General features: G+C 39.4%; 1 protein-coding gene and 1 long non-coding RNA gene across 2 annotated transcripts; one reads left to right on the top strand and one right to left on the bottom strand.

Annotated features, from left to right (window-relative positions):
• Window positions 1–1085: 1085 nt before the first annotated feature.
• Window positions 1086–27713, bottom strand: LOC116685776 (uncharacterized). The gene is made up of 13 exons (XM_032510706.1): window positions 27510–27713; window positions 22343–22545; window positions 20651–20761; window positions 20374–20491; window positions 19084–19270; window positions 15183–15324; window positions 13756–13911; window positions 12345–12400; window positions 11969–12144; window positions 10742–11142; window positions 8582–8678; window positions 3480–3708; window positions 1086–2150 (listed from the first exon to the last, which is right to left on the bottom strand). Exons 1-13 carry the CDS (start codon window positions 27630–27632, stop codon window positions 1912–1914), a joined length of 2238 nt encoding a protein of 745 aa, XP_032366597.1. The 5' UTR covers window positions 27633–27713; the 3' UTR covers window positions 1086–1911.
• LOC116685796 (uncharacterized) lies at window positions 4730–7662 on the top strand. The gene is made up of 5 exons (XR_004331044.1): window positions 4730–4795; window positions 5118–5177; window positions 6264–6347; window positions 6536–6701; window positions 7325–7662. It is a non-coding gene; the product is annotated as an uncharacterized LOC116685796 (long non-coding RNA).
• Window positions 27714–27901: the final 188 nt, after the last annotated feature.

Genomic DNA, 27901 nt, shown 5'->3' on the forward strand with positions numbered 1-27901 from the left:
CATTAACTTCAGATGGGCTTAAATGTGATATATTTACGTATATATATTAGGGATGCACCAAATCCAGATTTTTTGGGGTTTGGCCGAACACCGAATCCACTGGATAAGATTCTGCCAAAGTCAAAACCCAATCCCGAGTCCTCCTCCCATCCTCAGTCCATCACCACAGTCAACACATTAATGACGTAAACAACGTCCTGTGCTGTGACCGTCCTTCCTTTGCAGGACCTGACGTTGCTGCATTTCGGCTGCTGTCTGCAGATTCCTTCACGCACAACTCGTATTCTTTCTTTCAGATGTTTCATACGCAGATGTTGTAACCACGGCGATGTTGTGTACTGTTATGAGAACACGCCACCACGAGACACATCGGCATTGCAAATTGAACACGTAGCTCGACTTGAATGGCATTCTTTTGACTGAAAGTCCTGCCAAACATCACTTTTTCTGCTCACAAGTTCCATTTTCACTTTTCTCACAGGCCTACTGCAACGGTCCACCTACGTAGGGTTAGGTGGAAAAAAATTCTAAGGTTTGGCAGAAACCCAACCCCGTCAAAAAGCCCAATATTCGGCCAAATCCAAACCCCGGGTGGTGCATCCTTGATATATTCTATACTTAGCAGAGAGGGAGGATTGTGTGGACTAATCTCTTTGATTAAAAACAATGTTAGGACTCTATTCAATGTCCAGTATGATCAGGAGGGATGATGAATGAATGAGGTTGTCAATCTTTTTTTTAACCAAAGACGGGGCCCCCCCGTCATGTATGTCCCTTGGAATATTTTGAGTGTATTATTTACAGTAATTCAGTCTTAATTACATGAAAGAACAACACAATAGAAATGTACACTCTAAGAAATAAATCCGTAAAATAACAAAAAGAGTCCCGGCAGCTCATTAGCCGGACTTTCTACCGTAATAAAAAACAGGATTTTTCAGTTAAATCACTGCGTCAATGGTAAAAAAAGACAAAACACTTTCTGTTATACTATAAATTAACAGAAAAATACCTGTGAATCACGTACAAGGGACAATTTACAGTCACACAACTGTTGGTTTACAGATATTTCTTAGAGTGTATTAGAAAGATATTCGACATGTATTCAAGATGTTTTTTGAGTAGTGCAATTTATAGATTTGTTAATTAGGAGGTAATCCATGAACTATTAAATTAACCCTTGTGTTGTCCTCGGGTCAAATCGACCCGTTTCAAAGTGTTTTGTATCAGAAATATGGATTTCTTTCAACCAAATTGCCCAAAAATAACATGGCTGATTCCATACAACATTACTTTCATTGAGTTTTTGGGGGTTTTATTTAATCTTATAGCATTTGAATTATTTTGTTTAATGGTTTCCAAACAGTATGCGGACTAAACTTTGACATCTACCCGTCTGAGATCCACTCAACATCCTCTGATCTCCACTATTAGTCAAAATAATTCATAATTTCTGCTTTTTTTTAACTAAAAACCTATGTGTAATTTGATATAAATGAGGTTTGTTGACCATGAATTCCAAGAAAAAGTGTAAAACTTATTATTAAACCAGCTCAGGTTTTTAAAAAAAAAGCACCAAAAGCTGGAAAAAGTGACAAACAAATCAGAAAAAGCGACAAAATCATCGGAGAAGCCCCAAAATATATTCGTTTTCAATTTTGACCTGGGAGGACAAGTTCATGGTTGACGGGAAGACAACACAAGGGTTAAAAACATTATTCTTGAAGCTATGAAGCCATTGGTCAGAAAAAAATGAGTTTTAAAAAAAGAATTTAAATGAAAGAAACTAAAAACTTCCACGGACCCCTGGCAGAGTACCGTGGTCCTAGTTTGAGAATCACTACATCTGGGTAGGTATGAGTATTGTTTTAAGAATCTGAACCTATCATTACCAAAAATATAACTTGTGTTTTAGTTGTCCCAGCCTAAGAGAGACTTTTGGTCGTCTGCTTTTCTCTTCCTCATGAAGTAAATAACCAGCACAACCATCAACACCAGCGCCACAAAGAAGACGCAGGCGAAGACCACGGTGCTGGTGTCGGTGTTGAGGATCTGCTCGATCCCCCAGCGTCCTCCACTGGAGACCGTGGGAGCCGAGTCCCGACGTCCTCCGCTTGGTTTGGTGTCTGAAGACGCCGGTGGAGGGTTCACTGAAAGACACCAGTACATTTGTTTTTTAACACATTTCTTCATATTCTTCATGTATTGAGTTTTGCAAGCTTAACCTTCTGACCAGATCCAGATTAAATGGAAAGGTTACACTCACACATGTTGCATTTTCGGGCTCCCTCCAAATGGATACTTTGTTATTTGGTGAGTAAACAAGATTACTTTTAACTGGACCCATGATTATTATGCTAATTTATCCATTAAGGTATTTCAATCCACCTAAAGTAGGCTGATTTTTTACTTTTTTATTTAATTTTTAATCTGTTTATTGATCCCCCAATGGGGAAATTACAATTCACACTCTGCGTGTTAGTAATCACACACAGTCCTGAACTACACACACACACACACGCGCAGGATCTGTACATGCACTAATGGAGAGATGTCAGAGTGTGGGGGGGGGCTGCCAGCCAAACCATTGGGGGGGGTACGGTGCCTTGCTCAAGAGCACGTGGCAGTGCCCAGGAGGGGAAGTGGCATCTCTCCAGCCCCCATTTGAAGGGGCTGAGGGAAACTTGTGTAAAACCCCTCTTGGTCTTTTTCTATCTTCTTATTGATTTATCTTTTTTTTCGGCTTTGCCGCAGCCGAAAGCGTCCCAGAAGAGTGGTAGCTAGTGGAACCGTGACATATGGAACAGGAAACACATTATGGTTACCTACTTTTGCATTATAACTTACATTATAAATTACATATTCAATTTAATTTTTTACATCACTTACTTAAACCACAATTTTGTTTCTTTTACTATGGCAACCGCACTTTACAAAACCTTTATTTGACACCACTTTACATCCAGTCTACCTTCTGCTCATTGTCTATTGTTCGTCTGTTTTTTTTGTTTTTTTGTTTACTTGTTTGTTTGTTTTGCTTTTATTGTAGAAAATGCTGCTGTAACAAGGGAATTTCTCCACTGTGGGATGAATAAAGTATTATCCAATCTAATCTAATCTAATATACTGATAAATTTAGATGTGTTGGATTGGAAATTTACATTTTAAAAGTATTTTTAAAACTTGGTGGTCTAGATCTGGCTCCTGACCACTGTTTGTTGTGTGTTCTTTAATGTGTTGTGTTGTCGGGTATATGAACTGTACACACAAAGGACAAGATTGTGAACAGGAAACTGATTTTGATATTAAACAACTAAACACGTCATACCCTGGACCTTCTCTCTTTGGGAAGCACCGATCCATATTTTTCACAATTTTCTGACATTTTATAGACCCAACAACTGATCCGTTGATCGAGAAAATAATCAACAATTAAAGTAATTGTAAGTTGCTATCTAGTAGGTCGGGCACATATTAACCTGCAGCCGTTGTGTCCTTCTTTTCAATCAGCCTGTTGTTGTCTTCCATGACGGCATTGGGAACTTCCTGCTCGACAAACCGAAAAGGACCCTGGGTAATGGAGTGGCTGACGGTCTCCTTGTGCAGCGATCGCTTGCGTCTGCGGGCTGGCTGCGCCACACATCCCTGGGCACATCTGGAAAAGGCATTCCCCGCCTCGCACAGGATGACGGAGCAGGTGATGTACACCTGGGAGGTAAAAGGTAAAAGGAAATGAAGTGGTTAAGTCCATAAAATAAACAGTAAAAATAGCAGACGTAGCGTCCTTGATGTCGCCCATTGGTTCGAAGACTGTCGTTTTGAAGCCTCGAATTTGGCAACATGGCTGTGGCCATCTATGGAGCTAGAACAGTGACCTGTGGTATTGAAAATTAAATTTGGCATTATGATAGGTTTGTCCAATTCCAACACATTTTTTCTTGACGTCTGTGTCTTTTCAGTGACAGTTTTTTTTTTTTTTTTTTTTGAACGCTGTCAAGATTTTTACAATGTCTCTGGTTTTCAGTTTCAACTTTCTGTCACGGTTTTGGCGTAGGGAGGAGGGGCCTGATGGGAGGGGGCAAAGAGGGCGTGGTTTATGGGTAATTTACATAGGCTACTGGCGAGAGTCCATACCCCCACAGGAATCCTCACAGATGTGTTAAAACCGCATATCTGCAATGTCTTCCTCAAGTTCACCTGGAACCTCCAAATCTCGAGTGAGTCTGTTTATCTCGGCCATTTGTTATCACATAGAAGCAGACTGGTTTAGGGTTAACTTTTAACGTAGGCCTAAGCTGTGCTGTTAGCAGAGGTTAGCACTGTTCTCCTAATACATCCATGTTTAGCACACATCAGCTAACTTGTGGCTAATTGTAGCAAAGTCTCCCGCCGGGGATGTCAACCTATTGTCTATAATCTAGTATTAATAATAGTAATAGTCCTTTAGGACTCCTAAGTTAAGGCAGGTGATCAGTAAGTGTCGGACATTGAAAAACCCCATCATGCATCACAATGCAAAGAAATGTCAAAGTGAAATAATATAATAAGATTGTGAGTTTATTACTTGTTGATGTTTGTGTTTTATAGATCAGTTCAACATTTTTCAGTGCCAATATTTGTTGTTTCAATTTTTGATGAGGGTAGCACTTGGGAGGCCAAGCTAATGTTGTTTATGGTGCTGTGCTAAGCTAAACGCTAAAGATGGAAAATTGCCTATTTTCTACCCTTCTTACACAAGACCATTTGATGGCGGATTGCTGAGGAGCCACATTGCCACTCCACTCAGCCACAATACGTAAGTAGGCCTATACTATTATGAATAGCCTACATAATTACATTGTGGTTTAACTTGTTAATGCTTGTTGAAATAACCTAAGTTGACCGTGTTTCAGTTTAGTGCAGGCCCTACAATAATGTTCTTATAGCTAGCTAACATTAGCTGGAGACTTTTCAGAAGGAATTTTGAACAAGCAATCCCAGGCGAAGCAGTTTAATGCTAAGGTTAAGGAAAGTATAGTGGGTGTAATGTTAGCGTTAACGGTTAACCCTTTTTATATTTATTTTAACTAACTAAGCGTAGTAGTCTGTGTTGTAACGTCAACGTTAACGTCACGCAGGCATGCAGCAGAAGTAGCTAACGCTACCGGACGGTCAGGCGCCCCGGAGTCGGGTCGTTGGTAAGTAACGTTAGCCAAACGTCACAGTGTTTTATTTAGCTATATTTGACTGTCTGACTGTACATTTCTTCACCCTTATAGCTTACACTAGCAAACTGAAGTCAACGTTAGTGGAAAAAAAAGCTAGCTAGCTTAACCGTATGCATTAGCCACATCGCCTCAGATCAGGCTGCAGACGGCCCATTAACGTTGATACAAAGTCCCGTAGTTAGAAAAAATTGCCTTATTGAAACGAAAGCCCATCATTAATATATTGTTCGATTTAACAGGTAATGTATAAATTATAATAACGTTTGACTTTGCACGACCCCTGAAATAGACCTTTTAATTTCGGTTGATATTTAACTTTAACAACTCTTCTATGAACTAAGTTAGAGTCCGACATTAGGATGGCCCCGTTTAAAACATTCGTCATCATTGTTAATGATAGCTGTGTGAAAAAAGGCTCGGCTATTTTCTAAGGGGACCTTTGACCTCTTAACTAAAGAAATTCGAATGAAAACGGGATGTGAGGCACCCATGAGTCTTCCCTTAACAGACCTGGCCACTTTTGGATAATCCCAGATGCAGTTTATTTCATGCAGTGCACACGTTATTTTCACCTGTAATAAAAGGGTGTATTTAAATATTTCAGCAGAGTGGGGTCCCCAAACAGCCTTGGGGGTGCATGAATTTAGTCTAACTAGAAAACTGAGACTGTTGTGGACTCTTAAATGTGTGATGAATTCTTAAATCTTGTCAAACGTTTTTGGCAACAATGAAATAATTCCTTTTCTACAGTGTATCTCAAGTCTTGGTGGCTCAATGTGGTATTTTGGTGGTAACTTGACAATCTTTTTTATCAATTCTTGAGTGGTCAATAATGGCTAAATTTAACATCAAATCTGTGTAAGAAATTATATCAACCCAAACATAGCTGTAACAATTTATTATTTAGAAGAAAAACGGCCATGGCAATATATGATGGCCATGTGGGTGTATAAGGGCTTATACACTCTCAATAGGCGCCTAACACACTGTTTATTACAGATGTTATAATGTTATATTCCAACATAACGCGTGTTTTTCAACTTTTGTATTGTTTAGCCTAGCCACAGGGAGGAGAAACATCCTGAACAGAGCGCCATCGCTGCACAGTGATCAACATACATGGCTGAAGAATCTTTTCAGGTAAAAACATTAATGCGAATATGCCTGAATGTGTAATGTTCTGTGGCATTTCTAAATGTGACAGTTTGGGTGTTGGTAGTGAAGCACTAGTCTTCAGGGTTGTTTATATAATTAATGGCACATTAATGGTTAGTTAATTAAAGCTGTGTGTGTTTCTGTTTGGTGTTTCTTTGTTTTTTTATGTTTAGGTGAATTTCTCACAGCAACCGTTTGGATGCTGAGCATCGGGGGTCAGGTGGTTGTGCCTCCACATCCCAACTTCGTGGCTGGGATGGCAGCTTTGTTTTCGAGCTACTACATCTTTAATCTGGTGTTACCGGAGCAAGCATCTTGTACACTAAAATTCATTCAAAGGTAACTATGTGCTTGTAGAATTAGTAGTAGAATGCAGTTGATCATTATTTTGTAGAGTTAGTTATTATGAGTAACAGAGATTTTATTTTGCTTTAAGTGTACTTACAGTAAATCCCTTAATTAAATGATTTTTGAGTTTATAAAAAGGGTAAGTTAGCAGTTATTTACCTAAATGCTTTAAATCATTGCAGAACCAATTCATTTTATACTAATTACATTCATTCTGAGAGCTGTTAAACTGTTTTGTTGTTTTTCAAACATTGACAATAAAGACCTATTTGATTATACATTTTGAAAAGTAGTTCTGCATTGAGGTAAACTGGGGAATTTAGGCGAATAAACTATAAACTTGTTCTTTTTTATCTGTTGCATTCACAAGAAATCCTAGATGAAAGTTCATTTTACAGTTACGCATACTTTTCTATGCCCACCCTACCCCGACCTTCCCCACTATGGCTCAAAGCAAACATACAAAAAAGGATCTTTATGCATACACACCCGCATGCATATACACATATACACACCCACATACAGATTTGCACAGCCGGATGTATTTTGCATCTTGTAGAGCAGTTAAGGCACTTTTTCATGAAGTTTATTTGCATGTGATTTTGTGATTTCAGATGCTTCATCGTACTGAACCCTTCAAGTGGAACCAAGACAACAAAAGTGTTGAGCCAAAAACATGAGAACATACAGGAGAAAGAGAGGAACTGCATGAACCCTTGCGTCTCCTCTCTACTCAACGGGAGGTAGGGGGAGAGGTAGACGTCAACAAATGACAAAAAGTAACACAGATGGTTCCTCGAAATGCTCTCCAAGAATCAGTTCACTAATTAAACACGGAGCACACCGAACAGACTTGAGTCACCAACCTCGCCGGACTGTCCGGACGATTATCGGGTTGGTTGTATCATGGTCATAATGAGCTCTTAAGAAAAATAGAAGTTTCCTTCTGAAAACATACAGTATTGTTACACTGTGTTGCATTTTAATAATAAAATGTCATGATGTTGCATCTCTGACTCTGGTTTTATTTTACAGTTGAAGAGAATCTAATGCAATGGTTTTGGAATTAAAAGCAAGCTTGGTCTTATTTAAAACACTTTACAATAGGCATCAGCAAAGCTGCGAATGTAAAAAACTAAATTAACTGTATATTTTTTTTACAACAACGTATTGTATTGTGAAATATTTACATCTTTTTGCTGGATACTTGAGTTGCCAGCAAAAAGCTGTAAATATTTCACAATACAATATGTTGTTGTAAAAAACAATTTACAACAACATATTGTATTGTGAAGTATTTACAGCTATTACCTGGCAACTCGAGTTGCCAGGTAATAGCTGTAATTTGAATAGAATACAAGATAATGTTGTAAACTAAATTACAATAAAATATTGTTTTCCTTTAAAAAAACAAAACATTGCTGTAATTTATGTACAACAAAAACCTGTAAAAGAAATACTGTCTTATACTGTAATTATTTTTACAGTTATTAACAGTAACTAACAGTAATTTTACAAGATTTTGCTGGCAACTTTTTTGCCAGGTGTTTACTGTAAAATCTACAGTCAAATTCGTTACAGTGAAGATATTTACTGAGGTAATAAATCCAGTGAGAAGTAGGCTCATTTTCTCATAGACTTCTATGGAAACATGCACAGAAGATGCAGCCCCCCCCCCCCCCCCCCCCCCCACCATGGAAATTAGCAAGAACACAGCTTTAAGTCACATTGGCTTCACTTTCAGACAGGGATGCTTGTGTCCATTATTTTTTACAGTTTATGCTCAAACCACAGCCTGGCCATCTGTGTGAACAATATTTAGATAATAATTTGGTATATGTTTGGCAAGATGTAGTATTCGTTAATATTACCTCGTCGTAGTTTCCAGAAAATTTGAAAGCTGTAACCTCAAAGTTGAATGCAGTCTGGTTTGATGGGTGGACTTTAAACGTCTCATCCTTTATACACCTGTGAGAAAAGAAAATGGAAGCACGTCACACACAGAATTCACACAGTACATACATACGGCTCTGTATGATATCATAGGAAAACTTATGCACAACAATTCCAATGATATCTCCCAAAATTACAGCAACCACCGGACGATCATCCGACAGTTTACTCTAGCGGTCTTTACAGTTACATTTACTGTAAGTGACTGTGGGCCAGCTACAAAGCACCGTGAAGTCCCGGCTGTTTAACCCAGTGATTCCCAAAGTGGGGGTCGGGACCCACAGGGGGGTCGCGAGCCAGAGAGGGGGGGTCGCAAGTTGATTTCCAGAAATAAAATTAAATTTAAAAACAATTAGAAACACCATATGTTAGCCATGATTTTTACACAAGCTAAAACTGTTGTGTTATTCTGTGTTATTTTGTGTTGTCAATATGCTCGTGTTTGGATACGCCCATAGTGCGCGCTCGGTTGCGCGCAATGTTTATATACGTTTATAAAGGGGGGGTCGCAAGTCACTTGCACCGTTACTTTGGGGGTCGTGGGCTAAAAGTTTTGGGAACCCCTGGTTTAAGCGACCGTTGCAGTTAAGTTTAGCCGACAAAGGTTGACTGTGTCACGCAGCAACAGTTAAGTCACGTTCAGGCATCAAACGACTAGTTAGGAGAAGAAAAAAAGATTGTATTTTGGATTAACCCGTTTGCACCGGATGCTTCGCGACGACACATCTACCGCCGGTTACTGCGTTGCGCAACTCTGACCCTCCTGCCGGCTGCTGCGTGGCGCAGCATTTTGTATTGGTCCGTCTTTTCATGACGTGTGCAGCAGAGAACGTCATTGGTTCAAATACACATGAGGTGGGTCTTGTTGGCCATGTGACCACCAAAATGTACCGTAGTTTGCTGAAAATCACGTCAATCAACCAGACAAACATGTGCGTTTGTTTATGAAGTTTTGAGAGACGAGTGAGAAAACGGCTCCGACAGAGGAGGTGGTAGATTATGATGAAGACATCCTCCCTCCCAAACTCCTCACCATCTTCCACCTCAACATCACTGCCCTCGCTGTCTAAATCCTCCTCTGATTGCCTCGTAGCCGTTTTCTCGCTCGTCTCTCAAAACTTCATAAACAAACGCACATGTACGTCTGGTTGATTGACGTGATTTTCAGCAAACTACGGTACATTTTGGTGGTCACATGGCCAACAAGACCCACCTCATGTGTATTTGAACCAATGACGTTCTCTGCTGCACACGTCATGAAAAGACGGACCAATACAAAATGCTGCGCCACGCAGCAGCCGGCGGGAGGTTCAGAGTTGCACAACGCAGTAACCGGCGGTAGATGTGTCGTCGCGAAGCATCCGGCGCAAACGGGTTAAAACACTGGTCTCCTTAAGTAGTACTCCTGCAACACAAACACTTGTTTTCTGGGTGAAAGTATTGCGTATTCCCCTTAAATTTTACTGGGACACAAACTTCGCTCCCCACTTGAAAGCCCCGTGTTTTAGGACCTACCGATTTACCTCCTTCCTATGCGGATCTTCACGGCCTCATGCAGAGGCAGTTAATGTTCTTGCATACAGCAATAAATACGCGGAATACATATGAATTACAGTGCATTACTTTTCGTATCTACAGTAAATGTAGGAATGGTTCATGAGGACAGCGAGCACACACACATAAACGTGCTCCATCTAAAAAAACTTGCTCCATCTAAATGATCTAGTCCCATTAAATGAATTTAAGGCCATGTTAAAATGTCATGTGATTCAAAGATGCAACTGCCACATGTGACCTGCTCCTTTCCTCTATGTGTGATTTTGACTCTGCTGTATTTCTGTTTATATTGTAACCGGTGTGCCGTCTTGGCCAGGTCTTCCTCGGAAAAAGAGATTTCCATCTCAAGGGACTTCCCTGGTTAAATAAAGGTTAAATAAAATAAAACAAAATACGAAATGATTAAAGAACTGTAAATTCAAGACAATTGTAATTACAGTCCCATATCTTACTATTAAACATTTTCAAATTAAAAGCCAAAAGCCTTTCTGTTTGTGCTCTCAGAAGGCGTCCGCACTCACCCGTTCCTGATGAGGTCATAGGTGAGGGTGTTCTTAGGGTTGTCATCAGGAGTGGCTTTGCAGGATTCGACAAACAAGGACACATTTGGCAGATCCGATTGAGCCTGAATGCCCATGTAAATCTTATTTAACAAGCTGACCTCCACTGGATAGGCCGTGGACGGCACTTTGCTTGTGAATTTGCTGTTGGTGTATACTTCGAAGGTGTAGCCGAAGCTGCCGAAGCTGGACTCAGTGAAAATGTAGTCAGAGTCTTGGAGATTGTAGTAACTGGAGATGCTGATGCTTTTGGGAAACTTGCAAGAGATTTCAATCTTAACTGTCTTCCTTCGGACTATGATCTCGTTGGCCAGCTCGAAGGAGGTGATCTCATTCACGAAATCCAGAAAGTCGCCTTTGTCCTGAATTTAAGACAAATAAAAGCCTGTTAGTGGCTGAGAGGAAAAAGAACAGGAATCTAGAGTTCACACAATGCATAATCCCCCTTTCCAATGTTTTTTACAGCTCGCCCCACATCTGGGGCTGGGTACCCAACTTTGTTACTTTAATGCACCGACTGAACAACCTCCATAGTGTAATATACGGAAACATATTTACAGGCACAATGAGTGAAAATGTCTTTATTTTAAGTAAGTGGCAAATGTTAAAAATAAAAAATAAACTCCTTGGTGACTGTGAGGTTTAGCACAACATTATGGTTTTGGTTAAAATAAGTGTTTTTTGTCATGTAATTCACGTTACTTATGTAAATAAGTAAGTTGATTTTTGGTTACATACGTTTCCTGGTTTTTATGACCCACCCCTTCACTGTGGACTTTGATTAGAAACTTATTTGTGATTCCCAAAAAAAAAGAAACAAATCCAGTTGCATTGTATGGGAAGTTAATTTTTAGGGAGACAGAATCAGATTCAGAACCAGAATCAGCTTTATTCGCCAGGTATGAGGACACATACGAGGAATTTTTCTTTGGAGCATCGTTGCTCACACTGTGCTTACACATACAAAAAATTAAAAAAACAATATATACACAAACAACCCAAACAATATATACACACTAATATATACACAATATATACATCCTCTAAACAGAAACAATATAGAGGCATGAGTGCAATGAAGAGGTCAATAGAAAAATATTTAAATGTGGAGCATAGTGCAAAGGATGCTAGACAGGGCTGTCCGGCTATTCTTAGACTGTAAAATGTAGTGTAAAGGTTTTTCCACACCTCAAGTTTTGTGCCGCAGGTGGTGAAGGACATGCTGCCCAGGATGTGCGTGGCGTTGGAGGTGAGAGAGCACGACGTGTCTCTCAGCTGGAGGAAGTTCACGTCGATGCCGGGCATGGAGGCTTTCTCCAGGGCCACCGTCATCTTGTTGGGTGAGCACGTGACACTGGCCTTGCCTGTAAACACAACTTTTGTGTTAAAGGAACATGCCACCGTTTTGTTGTTTGTTAAAAAATACAATATGTCTCTCTTAAATGTAGAGTAGAGTAGAAGTAGAAGGTGGCATGAAAAGAAAAGACTCAAATGTGTACTTTGGTACTTTAGTAGATGTACTAAATCCTCGGATAACAATGATGATGAATGGGGATCAACAAACCTTGAATGAGAGCGGCTTGGGTTACCATGAGAACAACGCACCTCATGTCTGATTGGCTGCGTGACAAAACAAAGAAAATAGGTTTCAGTGCAAATTGCAAAAAGAAGAAAATGAACAACCAATATACTTGGTTTGAATATTTAGATTTAAGGGGAGACACTACAGGTGAATAGGGAAAACACTGTAACTAATATACAGTACATCGCCATTAAAACTCCCCCGTTGAAATGTTTAAATATCCAAACGAGGCATTATATTTCTAAATATGACGTGTGAACATTTCCAGGATAGAGATGTGAACATTGGATAAAGCCAGATTCAAAGTTCTGTATAAGGGTTTTACACAGGGGATCTTAGATATCTCTTTTTATCACTTCATTCATCAGGAAATACTGTCAACCGCCATAAAATTGTAAGATTTTCTCCATGTTTTAGGTATAAATGTAATGTCGAGATAACACCGTGAAACCTCCCCAGTTGATTACCGATGTGAGTCGAGTGCAGATTTGAGTCGCGCATGCGTAACTTTGCTACAAGTAGCATACATAATGCTAACAAGAGACTTCTGTAATGTCAACACAGTAAAAATTGACCTACTTAACCAAGTTGGTTCACTGCTAGCTTAGCTACAAGTTAGCATCAAACGCAACAAAGGCTGTCAGTTGAATGGAGTTTTGAGCTAACGTTAGCAACCAAACAACCACAGATAGCTAAAATGTTATTGAAATGACTGCTAGCTTAGCTACAAGTTAGCATCAAACACGACAAAGGTTGTCAGTTGAAAGGCGTTTTGAGCTAACGTTAGCAAACAATCTTAGATAGCTACAACATCTTTGAAATGATTTCCATCTTCTGTTATTGTTTGTAATGAGAAACATTTATTATTTCATGGATTTCACAAATCTTAATGTGACAAGTTATGTCATTTAAACCGTTTAAATCACAACATGCGCAACTAACATCTGCACTCGACTCACATCGGGGAGTGACACCTGACATTAAGATAATTATTTATTGTATTACAAGTTGGCTGAATGTTTTGCTGTTGTTTGTGTTGAATATGCAAATGAGGCATTATCTAATGCTAACTTTTGGTGAATTTAGGAGACAAAGTGTAGTAAAAGAAATGTTTTCTTTCCATTAGTCTTATAGAAGGCATGCTAGGGAAGCAAATATAAATATAATATTATATACAAAAAAACATTTTGCCCTGCATTGTCTCCCTTTAATAAAGACAACATTTTTACTGGATGTTACAGAAACCAGAAACATGTAATCTCCTGAACAATAGAGGCTTATTTCTTTGTTAGTCCTATTCAAAGAAACAATAGATCTCCGCTCTGCTAACACAGCACAATGCAGTAGGTAGGAAATTAAAACACACACTTCCAGTACACGTAGATACGCTCACCTTTCATTTGTCTCGGCAGTGAAGCACACCGGGACAGATCTGTACAGGTCGCTGGGCTGTGGCGTCCAGCTCAGACTCACTTCGGCTTTTCCAAACTCATCGTCTTTGAACACTTTGCTCATGTTCTGGGGGCCGCTCACCTGGAAGTCGTGGATGCTTGAGGGAAACAGTGAGTGATCAGAATCAGGAAGCCTTTTATTGTCGTTGCATAAGAAAACAATGAAATTAGTTGTGACTCTCAGTTGATTAGACTTAGACTCAGACTCAGACTTAGACTCAGACTCAGACTTAGACTTAGACTTAGACTCAGACTTAGACTCAGACTCAGACTTAGACTCAGACTTAGACTTAGACTCAGACTCAGACTTAGACTTAGACTCAGACTCAGACTCAGACTTAGACTCAGACTCAGACTTAGACTCAGACTTAGACTTAGACTCAGACTCAGACTTAGACTCAGACTCAGACTTAGACTCAGACTTAGACTTAGACTCAGACTTAGACTTAGACTTAGACTCAGACTCAGACTTAGACTCAGACTTAGACTTAGACTCAGACTTAGACTTCTCTTTATTGATCCTTTTCGGGATGACTCCCGCAAGGAAATTGAAAATTCCAGCAGCAGTTTTAGCAAGAAAAATAAGTAAAATATGTATATATAATGTAAAATAATAATAACAATATAAGAACATTCGTCACAAAAAGACAAAAAAGACCATAAGACCATGATGTAATACAACATAAGACACAACACAAAGGACATTCAGTGGGATAAAAACGCAATTAAGTAAATAAATACAGAAATATGAAAGTATTTTAAAGGGCAGCAAGTGCTTAGTAGATTGCTGAATAGCAGTAATTACTTGATTTATTTGTTTATTTAGTATGCTGATGGCTCTTTACTTTTCAATAATATTTATGGTCACAGGTAAATACAATTTAAATTATGCTACCTACTTTTGCTTTATTACTCTAGTTACACATTCAATTTAATTTTAACGTCACTTACACCGCAATATTGTTTCTTGTATCATGGCAACCGCACTTTACAAAACCTTTATTAGACGCCACTTTACTTTCAGTCTACCTTCTACTCATTTTCTATTGATTGCCTGTTTTTCTTGTGTGTTTACTTGTTTGTTTGTTTTGCTGTTATTGAAGAATGTGCTGCTGTAACAAGGAAATTTGTGTGATGAATAAAGTATAATCTAATCTAATCTAATCTAATCTACATTCCTTCTTATTAGTCTTAGACTTTCCTTTTTATTTTGGGATGACTCCCGCAAGGAAATTGAAATATCCAGCATCAGTTTTAGCAAGAATACAGTATAGAAGACAAAATAAACGCAGTGTATTTTTATCTGCAGCCAGAAGTTATTACTTTAGCCAAGATGGTGGCATGGCTGACACATGTTTGAAATAATTACCTGGTACGGTGGGCCTGTGCTTGGGCATAAAGCTGGAACGGCTGACCCACGGTGGCGTGGAGGACATCCCCGTGGGAAGGGGTCCTGGACAAGAACACGGGCCTGACGTGACCAGCCTCACAGTTTGGTATCGGAGGAAGGACTGAAACACAGACACAAGACGTCATCAAGAAAAGGAAAGCTGACATTTCGGGGGTTTTTTTACCTTATCTTTTGTAGTTATCAGTAGCCAAGCCAAGGCAAGGCAGCTTTATCTGTAGAGCACATTTCAGCAACAGGACAATTCAAAGTGCTTTACTCAAAATCTTTAAAAGATAAAACACAAGTATAAACAGTTAAAAGTAAAAACATTAAGAGAGATAAAACCCTAACCCACTTGGGACTACCTTCACACTAATTACAGTGGTGCTCAAAAGTTTACATACACATGCTTAAGTTGACTAAAAAGAGGAATAAAAAAATCATGTTTTGGAAATTTATTTTAATACCTAAATTAAAAAATGAGGTAAAATCCAACCTTTAAGGACACCAATTTTCTTTGTGAATGAATAACGTATTGTAAATAAATACATGTTCTTATTTAAAATACAGGGGTCATAAGTATACATACCCCTATGTTAAATTCCCATAGAGGCAGGCAGATGTTTATTATTAAAGGCCAGTTATTTCCTGGATTCAGGATATTATGCATCCTGATAAAGTTCCCTTGGCCTTTAGAATTAAATAGCCCCACATCATCACATACTCTTCACCATGCTTAGAGATAGGCATGGTTTTATTTCAGTTAGACTAATACCTGGTTTGATTTGCATTGAGAGATGATTTTATAGAAAGTATCCCATGCCTATCTCTAAGCATGGTGAAGAGTATGTGAGGATGTGGGGCTATTTTAATTCTAAAGGCCAAGGGAACTTATCAGGATGCATAATATCCTGAATCCAGGAAATAACTGGCCTTTAATAATAAAATCTGCCTGCCTCTATGGGAATTTAACATAGGGGTATGTATACTTATGACCCCTGTATTTTAAATAAGAACATTTATTTATTACAATATGTTATTCATTCACAAAGAAAATTGGTGTCCTTAAAGGTTGGATTTTACCTCATTTTTTAATTTAGGTATTAAAATAAATTTCCAAAACATGATTTTTTTATTCCTCTTTTTAGTCAACTTAAGTATGTGTATGTAAACTTTTGAGCACCACTGTAAGCCGATCTAGCGCTGCCTTTCGTGTCTATTTTCAACACTACACATTCACACTTTTTCTTTAAAGTGTTACCCTTCGAGTCTTTCTTTCTCTGTATTACACAACCTTTATACTTATTCCTTGTCCTCAAAAAAATTCATAAAACAGATAAAACACAAGTGTAAACTTGAGACTACCTTCCCACTAATTAGTCCATGTTAGTGCTCCTTTGGTGATCACCCTCAGTGTCTCTACCCTTCACGACTCTATTTTTAGAGACGTTACCTTTCGTCTCCTCGGACTCTTCTTCTCACTGATTAAGCCGATCTAGCGCTGCCTTTCGTGGCTACTCAACGACCGTCTTTGCACGATTTTCAGATCTTTTGACACTACACATTCACACTTTTTCTTTAAAGTGCTACCCTTTGAGTCTGTCTTTCTCTGTCTTTCTCTGTATAAAACCCTAACCCTAACCCACTTTAGTAGTTTTCTTTCTAAAGCCAGTAGTGTGGTGGTTTGGGGTTTTGCTTTGTTTTTTATTCCCGTTTTGGTTTCGTTGTCCTGTCTTGTCTTATTTGTTGTTTAACAATTTTTATTGATTTTCCATAAACAATCTAGCATTTTCTACAGCGCATAATGGACCGTATATGTATAAACATTATATGGCTGTGTTATCCATGTTAAATTAACCAACATTAAAGGTACCCAACACCTCAACCCCCCCACCCATCCATCCCAGTTTGTCCCTTTGAGTCCAGATCTTCACAAGAATAATTGTCCATTGAGGTAGTTGGTCCTGTCTTGTGTTTGTGTCGTGTTTTCTCCCCGGTCTTGTGTTGTCTCGTGTTCCCCTGAGTGTCTGTATGTCCTGTTTCCTATTTTATTTTGAAGTCGGGTTTTGTCTCGTCCTGTCTTTAGATTGACTTCTTGTGTCTTCCCTTTCTTGTGATTACCTGGTGTTTTCCACCTGCTTCCCTGCCCTCTTGTCACCTGCCTCTCGTCACCTCGTTACCTCGTTACCTCATTACCTTGTGTATTTAATGTCTGTGCGTCCCTCGTCTCTTGTCAGATCCTTTTGTCCCTGTCCATGTTCCTGAGCGTCCCTGGGAGTGTCTTTGTGTAGTTTTCCCATTTGCTGTTTTTGCCTTTCCTTTTTCCCACGGACCTTTGCCTGTGTTTGTCTTTTTGGATTTTTTTTTTTTTTTTGGGACTTTGTATTGCATACTGTACCTTTCCAATAGTGACAGAACCGTTTGAGTGAGTCATTGCAGACTGGGTTGGTCCTCCGACATCGGGCAACAAGTTTCATTTGACTATTATGTATTCGGCAACTTGATTTCCTGAAGGGTTTCCTGAAATGTTTTCATGCTTACAATGAAATGCGTTGTCCGAACATGCTAGCGGTTGACCTGTCGGCTAGCTGAATAATTTTGAGTGTTTAACCCTCGTGTGGTCTTCCCGTCGACCTGCAACTTTTAGTTTTTCGGGGTAAAAACTTTGAATAAGAAAACTTATCGTTTAACATTTTGGTCGTGGTTTTTGATACTTCTGTGGCTTTCCCTGATGTTTTTGTTACTTGTTAAATTTGTAAAGTTTTTTTTTTAAACATTTGTCACTACTTTTTTTGTATATTTGTCACTTTTTTGACATTTGTCACTTTTATTTTACTTATTTGTACATTTTTGTCACTTAATTTTGCATTTCTTTCACTTTTTCAACGTTGTCTCTTTCTTTTTTTGTCACTTGCTTCAAAGTTCTTTTATCAAACGCTATAAAAATTGACTAAAACATTAAAAGTGACAAACATTGGAAAAAAGCATCAAAAGTGATGAAAAAGGGACAAAAACGTAAAAAAGTTAAAACCATCGATTAAAATGCCTCAAAAGTGTTGATTTTCAATTTTGGCGGGAAGACAACAAGAGGGTTAATCACATACACATTTACATGACACAGCTCTGACCTGATTGGTTCTAGAGTGGTCCTCATTCGAATAAAGTTATACTTTCGTCGATTCGCTCTCATCTCGCCCAATGAGGGCGCATTTCGTCTTCATTAAACCTCAATGAGAGCGAAGCGGAGTTTCGCTGTGTGGAGCCCTATCGTTAGATGAGCTTTAACAGTCCAGATTCAAGGTTTTCTTGGTTGGACAATCCGTGCAATGTGCATGTACTGTATGTACAGGGTAGCAGCTGTCGCCTTGGTCCCGCTCCATGTTCTGTGATGCCATGTTAAACTGCTACACTGCAGTGCCCTGCTACGTCCTGCTACGCCCTGCAACGTCCTGCTACGCCCTGCTACGTCCTGCTACGTCCTGCTACGTCCTGCTACGTCCTGCTACGTCCTGCTGTGCCTTGTAATGCCGCACAGCGTCCTGCTATGCCATGAACTACTACAAAGAACTGCTACAAACTACTAATTTTTTCTATTTTTGTTATTGCCACTCTTCATTCTATCCCCAACCGGCCCGTCAGACACCGCCTACCAAGAGCCTGGGTCTGGGTCTGGGTCTGGGTCTGGGTCTGACCCAGGTTTCTACCTAAAAAGAAGTTTTTCCTCGCCACTGTCGCACTGTTGCTTGCTCTGGAGGAAACTACTAGAACTGTTGGGTCCTTGTAAATTCTGGAGTGTGGTCTATCTGTATAGTGTCTTGAGATAACTCTTGTCATGAATTGATACTATAAATAAAATTGAATTGAATTGAATTGTACTCACTCTCCAGGGAGAACTGCAGATTCACCGTGCAGAGAGGCGGCGAGTTTGTGTCGGAGGCCTCCCGAAATGCTGACGTTCCATCAGCGTAGGTCAGCGTGAGGTTTTTCCTGGAGAAGTCCTCCAGTACCAGCTCAAACACGTGGACGCCGATGGCGACTTGACCTTTGGATGTCAGCGTGCACGTCGTCTGGGAGGAAACAGAGCGTTAAATGAAGAGGTTTCAAATGCTTTTGTCTCTATGGATATTGAATCAATGCAGAAAAGAATCAGTGACAACTTATATTTTAACAGTTTGAAAGCAGTGACGAGGGCTGAAGACCTTTCTTTTTGATGTTGCCTTTCTATAAATGACTGTTCATTTCTTTAATGTTTAATTTCTAATGCTGCACTGTAACTTTTATTCTTGTGTTTTATGTGTCTTAATGTTTTTATTAACTGTTTTTGAACTGATTTTGTGTAAAGCACCTTGAATTGCCCTGTCGCTGAAATGTGCTCTACTAATAAAGCTGCCTTTCCTTGCCTTGACAAAAATCTGCACAAGTAAGAAAAAGTACTTTTTGAATAAATTAAAAATAAAGGTTATAATGCTGCAAATGTGTACCCAGGACAAATACTATAATTTCAACACCCAAAAAAGAAAGCTAATTGACGCATTGTCATGAACAAGTGTGTATCATGTGGAACAATGTCAATGTCAACAGTCATGCACAAGCATTTGTATAATATCCTAATAAATTACTGGTCTTGGGTAAAGATGTTCTGATACCAGTATACAGCCTAAAATGCTGGAATTGGAAAGTATTGGAGTCAATGCACCGATGTGATACCGCGTAATTTAGCTCTGAAGAAAATCTACTTTAAATCAGTTTATTTATGTTCTTTTTCCTTTATGATTCACTGTCAAACTGGATGAGAAAAGAAAGGCGTCACAATGTTTCACCAAACGTTTAACCTGAGCCAGACCGACAACAAAGATAGAAATCATAACACACCCATACTGGGATAGTAGTGCACAGCTGATAAACTATATCTTCTTTTAATGTAGAAAATGCTGCTGTAATAAGGAAATTTCCTCACTACGGGATGAATAAAGTACATCTAACCTTGTCTGTTTGTTGTGTATTTGTAATGACTGTTAATGTCTTTAAGTGTCTAGAAAAGCGCTGTAGAATTTATCACTTAGATCAAACATGATATGAGGAAGAAGGAACTTAACATCAGTGTTTTCACTGCTTAGCCTGGCTCATCTCTGTTAGCTGTTAGCGCTCTGTCGCCATGTGACTGGATTACCTCATCCATGGTGAAGTTTGCAGGAGCTGGAGATTTTTTAGCAAAGCGGCATCTCACGTGATCTCCGTCTGGATCGTACGCCAGAAGAGGAAGCTCTGAGAAGCAGTTCTGAGGCGATCTGCAGAAAAATGGATAAAATGGATTAAATATAGACACATTTTAGGTTCATGCGTTCTGAGCGTTGTGGGATAAAACATGGAACCGATTTCTTAGAAGTAGTTTTGGAAAGAATTTGGAACTACAAATGAAAAGACTTTGAAAAGAAAAAGGTTTTTACCGTAACCAGGACACTGTTGTTGTTATGGGACAGCCGTTGAGGGACTGTGAGTCGGATCGACGTCCCAGGTCCAGCTCAGCTTGAACCGTCCAGTTTGCTTTTGAACAGTCTCTGAGAAGAAGAAGAAGAAGAAGAAGAAGAAGAAGAAGAAGAAGAAGAAGAAGAAGAACAAGAAGAAGAAGAAGAAGAAGAAGGAGTGTGTTATCACGCATGACTACATGGATGCCATCTGGGAACCGATGAAGATCAATTTCATCATCATTTACCTGATCCATGTACCTACACACACTGAGCCCACAAGGTACCCAAGGGTGGGACTTTGGTTTGAGAAGTTTTCCCAGTTTTTTTTCTGATTTTTTCCCCAATGTTTTTCATAATGTTTTTCATAATGTTTTTCATAATGTTTTTCATAATGTTTTTTCCAATGTTTTTCCCCCAATGTTTTTCCCAATGTTTTTTCCTGATGTTTTTCCCGATGTTTTTTCCCGATGTTTTTCCCGATCTTTTTTCCCCAATGTTTTTTTCGATGTTTTTTTCGATGTTTTTTTCGATGTTTTTCCCAATGTTTTTTCCCGATGTTTTTTCCGATGTTTTTTTCCGATGTTTTTCCCGATGTTTTTCCCGATGTTTTTTTCCAATGTTTTTCCCGATGTTTTTTCCCGATGCTTTTTTCCGATGTTTTTTCCCCAATGTTTTTCCCAATGTTTTTTCCTGATGTTTTTTCCCGATGTTTTTCCCAATGTTTTTTTCCAATGTTTTTCCCGATGTTTTTTCCCAATGTTTTTTCCTGATGTTTTTTCCCGATGTTTTTCCCGATGTTTTTCCCGATCTTTTTTCCCGATCTTTTTTCCGATGTTTTTTTCCGATGTTTTTCCCGATGTTTTTCCCGATGTTTTTTTCCAATGTTTATTTCCAATGTTTTTCCCGATGTTTTTTCCCGATGCTTTTTTCCGATGTTTTTTCCCCAATGTTTTTCCCAATGTTTTTTCCCGATGTTTTTTCCGATGTTTTTTCCCCAATGTTTTTCCCAATGTTTTTCCCAATGTTTTTTCCTGATGTTTTTTCCCGAGGTTTTTCCCGATGTTTTTTCCCCAATGTTTTTTCCCAATGTTTTTTTTAAATGTTTTTTTAAATGTTTTTTTTCGATGTTTTTTCCCAATATTTTTTCCAAATATTTTTCCAAATGTTTTTCCAAATGTTTTTCCCAATGTTTTTTTCCGACACCCTAGAACTGTGTTACTCATTGCACGACTTGCAAGCCTCCTGCAGCTCGCCAAGCTTTAATTCGGGGCTTGCATGGCACTGCTACCATTATTATTATTATTGTCATTATTATTATTATTATCATTATTATTATTACTGTTCACCATTACAACTCCTTAATTATGTAAATATCTTATCATAAAATTCCTTTAACTATGTAAATACATTATAATTTATTAAAATGACATGTTGTAGATGTTAAGGTATGACAGATTCATAAGCAGATATGCTCTTAATGAGTGGATGTACCGTAACTTTTGACACTATGCAGTAAAAGTGGCTCTTCTATTGACTTTGTCCTATCTGTATGTAATAGTTTAAGACCACTCACAGCTCTAAACCATTTCCAATTTTCACACCTTTTACATATTCTGTTCCAACTAGAGTAGAATAAGACGGAAGAGTTGGGCTCCTGTGAGCTGGACTCACATCAGAGAAAAGGAGGTTTTATTCGTGCGGATGGTTGCTGTTGTGTGCCTTTCGGACTGGCACCACCTGTGCTGGCCGGTGTTGTCCTGGTCCGTCTGCAGCACCCTGGACTCCTCCAAGCCTGTGCACACCCCACTCTCACATTTGAAACAAGATTGGTCTTCACAGTTGCTTCTGCCATTCTGTCGGTGATAAAAGGTCACCTGCAGAGTTTGGGAGGAGTTTACAGCATTGAGACCGCGTGGACATGTAAATAATGCACATGGTCAAGTTACATGGGAGCCACAAAAGCAGTCAAGTCATACATCTGTGGGGGCTGCTAATATATTTCCAACAAGCACAATTTTACTCACAAATAATGTATTTGTCAATGTATTTAGAATTATTCACACTTACAAGATATATTTGCTAAAAGAAACCCGTTTTCCAAAAGAATTACGCACCATATTATATCACATAATGTTATAATGCACCACCTACACCTGCTGAAGTGTGTGGGAGCCGTAAAAACCTTAAATACCTCGAATACCTGTTATTATGAATCCTATTTCTGTATTTCTCTCTCTCTCTCTCTCTCTCTCTCTCTCTCTCTCTCTCTCTCTCTCTCTCTCAATTCAAAAGGCTTTGAGTTTCACTTCCAATGTTGTCAAAGCATCAGACAACACACAATAAACAGTCATATGAACATCAACACAATATTAGGATGGATTTTATAATAATATAAATCTATTTTTATGGAAAATATAAACACAAAAGTTAAGAAGCGACATGAATCAAAAAGTAAAATAAATTTAATTCTGATAAAAATGTAAAGACCTAGGAAAGGTTGACATTAGATATTAAATAAACAGATATTTAAAAGGGTTCCTGTGAGCGCTTAGAGAGTATGAGCAACAGTGTACATATATATATATATATATATATATATACACTGTATATACAGATGGCCGTCCACTAATAGCCAGGGCCTGCATGTTAAAATGAAGTTTGAACTGAATTGAGTTGAATCTGTTGAGTTAATTTTTTTTTTTTTTTTTAATCTTTGTTTAGTTTCTTTTTACCTTGCAGGTTGTAGAAATTCCACAAAGTTTTGCGAAGGCGAGTCACTCAGTAAACACTTAGATGGCAGTAAAAGATAAGAATGGTGTTTTTAAAGCAGAGGAGCACTCCCGGCACGGTCACATTTTTTTATCATTATCACTTTTCTTAGTTGACACACCAACCCAAAAATAGTCAGTCTGGCGAGGTCGGTGACTCGAGTCAGACTCGTCTGTCTTCATTTTGGCCGATTTGACTTGGCGGGCAGTCGGACTCAATGACCAATCCGATTGGTGGAGTGCTGGCCCTCGACTAGCGAATCAGTGCAATTATGTTAAAACACTTATCGGAAATAATGAGCGGGAAGAGCGGGACGAACACCTCTCAAAATCTGACAAAAACCTTTCAAATATACAGACAGATTCAGCAGCTGTATGGCCTATTTCTCATTAAAATGTTTTCAGAAACACGTTTTTCAATATTTAATAAAATACGAGGTTGTATCCCGAATGAGTTGCCATTACGGTCGGCTTTGAACTTCGGGAGAAGCCGGACCCACGTGACGCGTTCGTCATTTCCAGTTTTGGTCAACAATACAGATCAGCGCCGCCTGCTGTTATGGAGACATGTTACGTCTTCTGAGTACTGTAGTTTTTTGACCAACTCGGGGAGCCGACTGATCGGTGCGACTGCCTTATCTGCCGATGGTCGGGAGTCGGGTTGGTGTCAGAGCCTTTACATATTTACTTTTTACAGAATTATACATTATTTCAACTTTTTTAATTTGTTATCATAGAGCACAAAATGGAACAATGGACAGCTTTCATGCATTTCTTTCACATCGTCACATCTCCAGCATCAGATTCACTGTGTTCACTCAGGAGAAATCACTGCACATGGGGGGGGGGGGGCACTTTTAATGACATTTTGAATATGTTTAGAGGCTAAAAACACTTTTATAACTTGCCCTGTTGAAGCCTGTTGGGTGCTAACTCTAGCAGGAGGCTAACTCGGTGTAGGCAGCACTGACTGGTTTCATTTTTCTTTCACTGACAAATCTCCACATTTACAAACAACAGAACTACGTGTTGTAATCTGCCAGAATTCTCCTTTAAGACTGCGTGTGTGCACCTTTAAAATCTGTAAGTTGTATAGTTTATGTTGTCAGTTCATTTACAGCCTACTGTTGTATAAGTTTATAGTTCTTGCAACTTTAAAATAAGGGGGCCATCCACATGGAGACGTTTTTGGATGCAAACGCACATGTTTTGGATCGTTTTGGCCGAATAAATCCTGTGAACGCACTTTTTTGAAACCTGGTCCCAGGGGGAAAAAAATTGAAAACTGCACCCTTGTGGTTGTAGGCTTAAACGAACTGACAACATAAATTATGCAACTTACAGATTTCAAGGACGCAAAGAGTTGGTAGTTCAATTTAAAAATCACAACTGAGCCCACCTTCTTCTGATGGGATCAGGATAATCGTGTTGTTTTTTGGATGAAATATACTGTAGATCCCAAACAGAGTTCTAAGTTTTGAAAAACCCAAAGGGCAGGTTTGATCCAGATCAAATGTGAGATAGGATTTCATGCTCTAGTCTCAGCTCACAATCCCTCTTCCAAGATTTGACCCAAGATTAGATCCAATACGTGATCTAAAATCCCACTGGATTACTTTTGAAAAACTGGGCCCTGGGTAGATCCCCTGGTAGAGCATACATGTCCATGTAAAGAGCTTTATTCCTCAACACAGCAACCGTGGGTTCGACTCTGACCTGCAACCCGTTGTTGCGTGTCATGCCCCCCCCCCTCTCTCCCTCCCCTTTCATGTCTGCAGCTGTCCTTTAAGTAGCATGGTGGTCCAATGGTTAGAACCGTGGCCTCACAGCAAGAAGGTTCTGGGTTTGAATCCCTCTTTAGTTTCTGAAAAACCCATTCTGTGTGTAGTTTGATGTTCTCCCCATATTTGCGGGGGTTTCCTCCGGGTGCTCCGGTTCCCCCCCATCAAAAAACATGCACCAGGTTCTCCAGTCAGTGCCCTTGATCAAGGCACTGGCTCAGGAGTTGGTCCCCGGGCGCTGTGATTGGCTGCCCAGTGCTCCCTTGAGGGATGGGTACGATGCAGGGAATGGATTTCGCTGCATTTATGTGTACATGACAATAAAAGTGCTGGCTGGCCTAAAAAATTCAAAAGAATAAAGTTCCGTATAGTTTAGGGGTTTTAAATTAACTTTAACATTTTGTCATTTCCCCTCAGTCTCTCTGGATCAACAATCAACGGAGCAAACCTACGGTCCAAAGCAAAGAGATGATAAGACATACAAGATTTAAAAAAAAATCACAACAAATTAAATCATCTGCATTGACATATTAGGGGAACCATTCACTGGTGGCCGAGGCTGCTATACAAAAGCCACCTTCACACACCGGTGGTCCAGCATCACGAGAACATTCAGGATTCAGTGTCTTGCCCAAGGACACTACAACATGAGACTGCAGGGCCAGGGATTAAACCACTGACCTTCCCTTTGGACGACCGCGCTACCACCTGAGCCACAGCCTCCTAATTCATCAAAAAGCAATATGTTGACTCTCCCACCGGTGTTCCCTGAGCCTTGAGCCCTCTTGCTCAGCTGGTGCTGTTCTCGGACTCATCCATGCAACACATAATATCATACGTTATAGCAATGTTTCCCAAACTTAGGGTCGGGACCCCAAATGGGTCGCAGACCCGTCTTATTGGGTCTCTCTCTCTCTTCTCTTATCCTAGGAGGGGATAAGAACATGAGTTGAGAAAGGGGTGAGACACAGAAAGGAGAATAGAGACCTTTTCTGTTTTTGTTTACTTTCATAATGGAATAAATATACTTCATATACATTTAGATTCATGGTTTATTCCGTCTTTTGTCCACGGTTTAAAAATGTAGATGTTACCATGATTCATGGTGTATTTTTTGTAAATTTGGGTCCCAGGGAAATTTCTCTTTTGGGTCTTGAGCTGAAAAAGTTTGGGAACCACTGCGTTATAGTATAGAGACACGAGGGAGGACACGGAGGACTGTGCTACCTGGGAACCTGAAGCAACAACTTCAACAGCCTCTGCACACTTCTCCTGTGGCTACACACCAAATGATGAGCTGTGTGCAGAACGCTGCAAATAATGGACATTTCACCATGATGGAACACACAACTCGCGAAGCAACCTGTTAGCCTGAGCACATCTCTGTCATCATTCATTTCATCAGTAAAATGTCCTGCATCCCTGAGCAGCTCCTTCAGCAGAAGACTGATACCCCCCCTAGGAAGGAGACGTACCGCAGGTGGACTCTACAACACCTGCACCACCTGATAATGTTGTAGTTTCTCTTCCTGTGTTTCATTTACTCCACACACTCTGGATGTCTTTACTATCTGTGTTTATATCTTTTTTTTCAGTTGCAAGTACTTACTTTTTCAATATTATTCATGGTTACCTACTAACTATTTTAATTACATATTCCATTTAATTTAATTTAACGTCACTCACTTACACCGCAATATTGTCTTTCTGTACCATTGCAACCGCACTTTACGAAATCTTTATTTGACGTCACTTACATTCAGACCCCCCCCCCCCCGCTCACTGTCTGCTGTTTGCTTGTTTGTGTGTTTACTTGTGTATATGTTTGTTTTTGCTCTTATTGTAGAAAATGCTGTTGCCGTAACAAGGAAATGCCCCCGCTGTGGGATGAATAAAGTAGAATCTAATCTAATCTAATCTAAAAAACGGTCAAGGTGTTTCATTTCCTTGCATGTCGTGAGAAGAAGAACTACAAAAAAATGTAGTGAAACCCACTACGTTGCAATTCTGTTTTTTAAATATTGGTTTAAGACACATTTTTATGCACTGGCCCTTCTCTCTCTGTCTGTCATCATGTCCATGATTCTGTATTTTTAGTTTTACATTTCAGTGTTCTTTTATACAGCACATTAGTGCTATTTTGGACACCAATTTCCTGTCCTTTATACTTCTGACTATGGCATTACTTTTTTGGCATCACATTTAATGTCATAATCCTTTGATTCATTTTGCTGTTGTATTCATTAATATACGATAAATGTATGTAAATGTTTGAAGAAGATAGCATACCTTAAATGTCCCATCCGCATTGTTTTTTGCAGGCATTAAACTGATGCTATCTCCATGAAAGCCCAGCGTCGAAGAAATCCCCGACAGAGCGGACAACAGCAGGACGACTACACCTGCCTCCATGGTGTCTTGCAGAATGTGTTGGTGAAGAAGCTTGTTCAGTCAGTTTCAATCTCAGAGATGTGGGAGGCGGATTCCTTGGAATTCACCTAGCAGGACTAACCAGATCTGTAACAATTCATGATGCTTTTCAAAAGACAGACCCATCAATGAGCTGTTTAAAGGTCCCGTGGCATGAAGATTTCACTTTATGAAGTTTTTTTTACATTAATATGAGTTCCCCCAGCCAGATCCAGTATTAGGGGACCACTAAGGTCTATTTAAAAGAGACT

Source organism: Etheostoma spectabile, unplaced genomic scaffold (assembly GCF_008692095.1).
Source record: "Etheostoma spectabile isolate EspeVRDwgs_2016 unplaced genomic scaffold, UIUC_Espe_1.0 scaffold270, whole genome shotgun sequence".
In the NCBI taxonomy this organism is placed as follows: domain Eukaryota; kingdom Metazoa; phylum Chordata; class Actinopteri; order Perciformes; family Percidae; genus Etheostoma; species Etheostoma spectabile.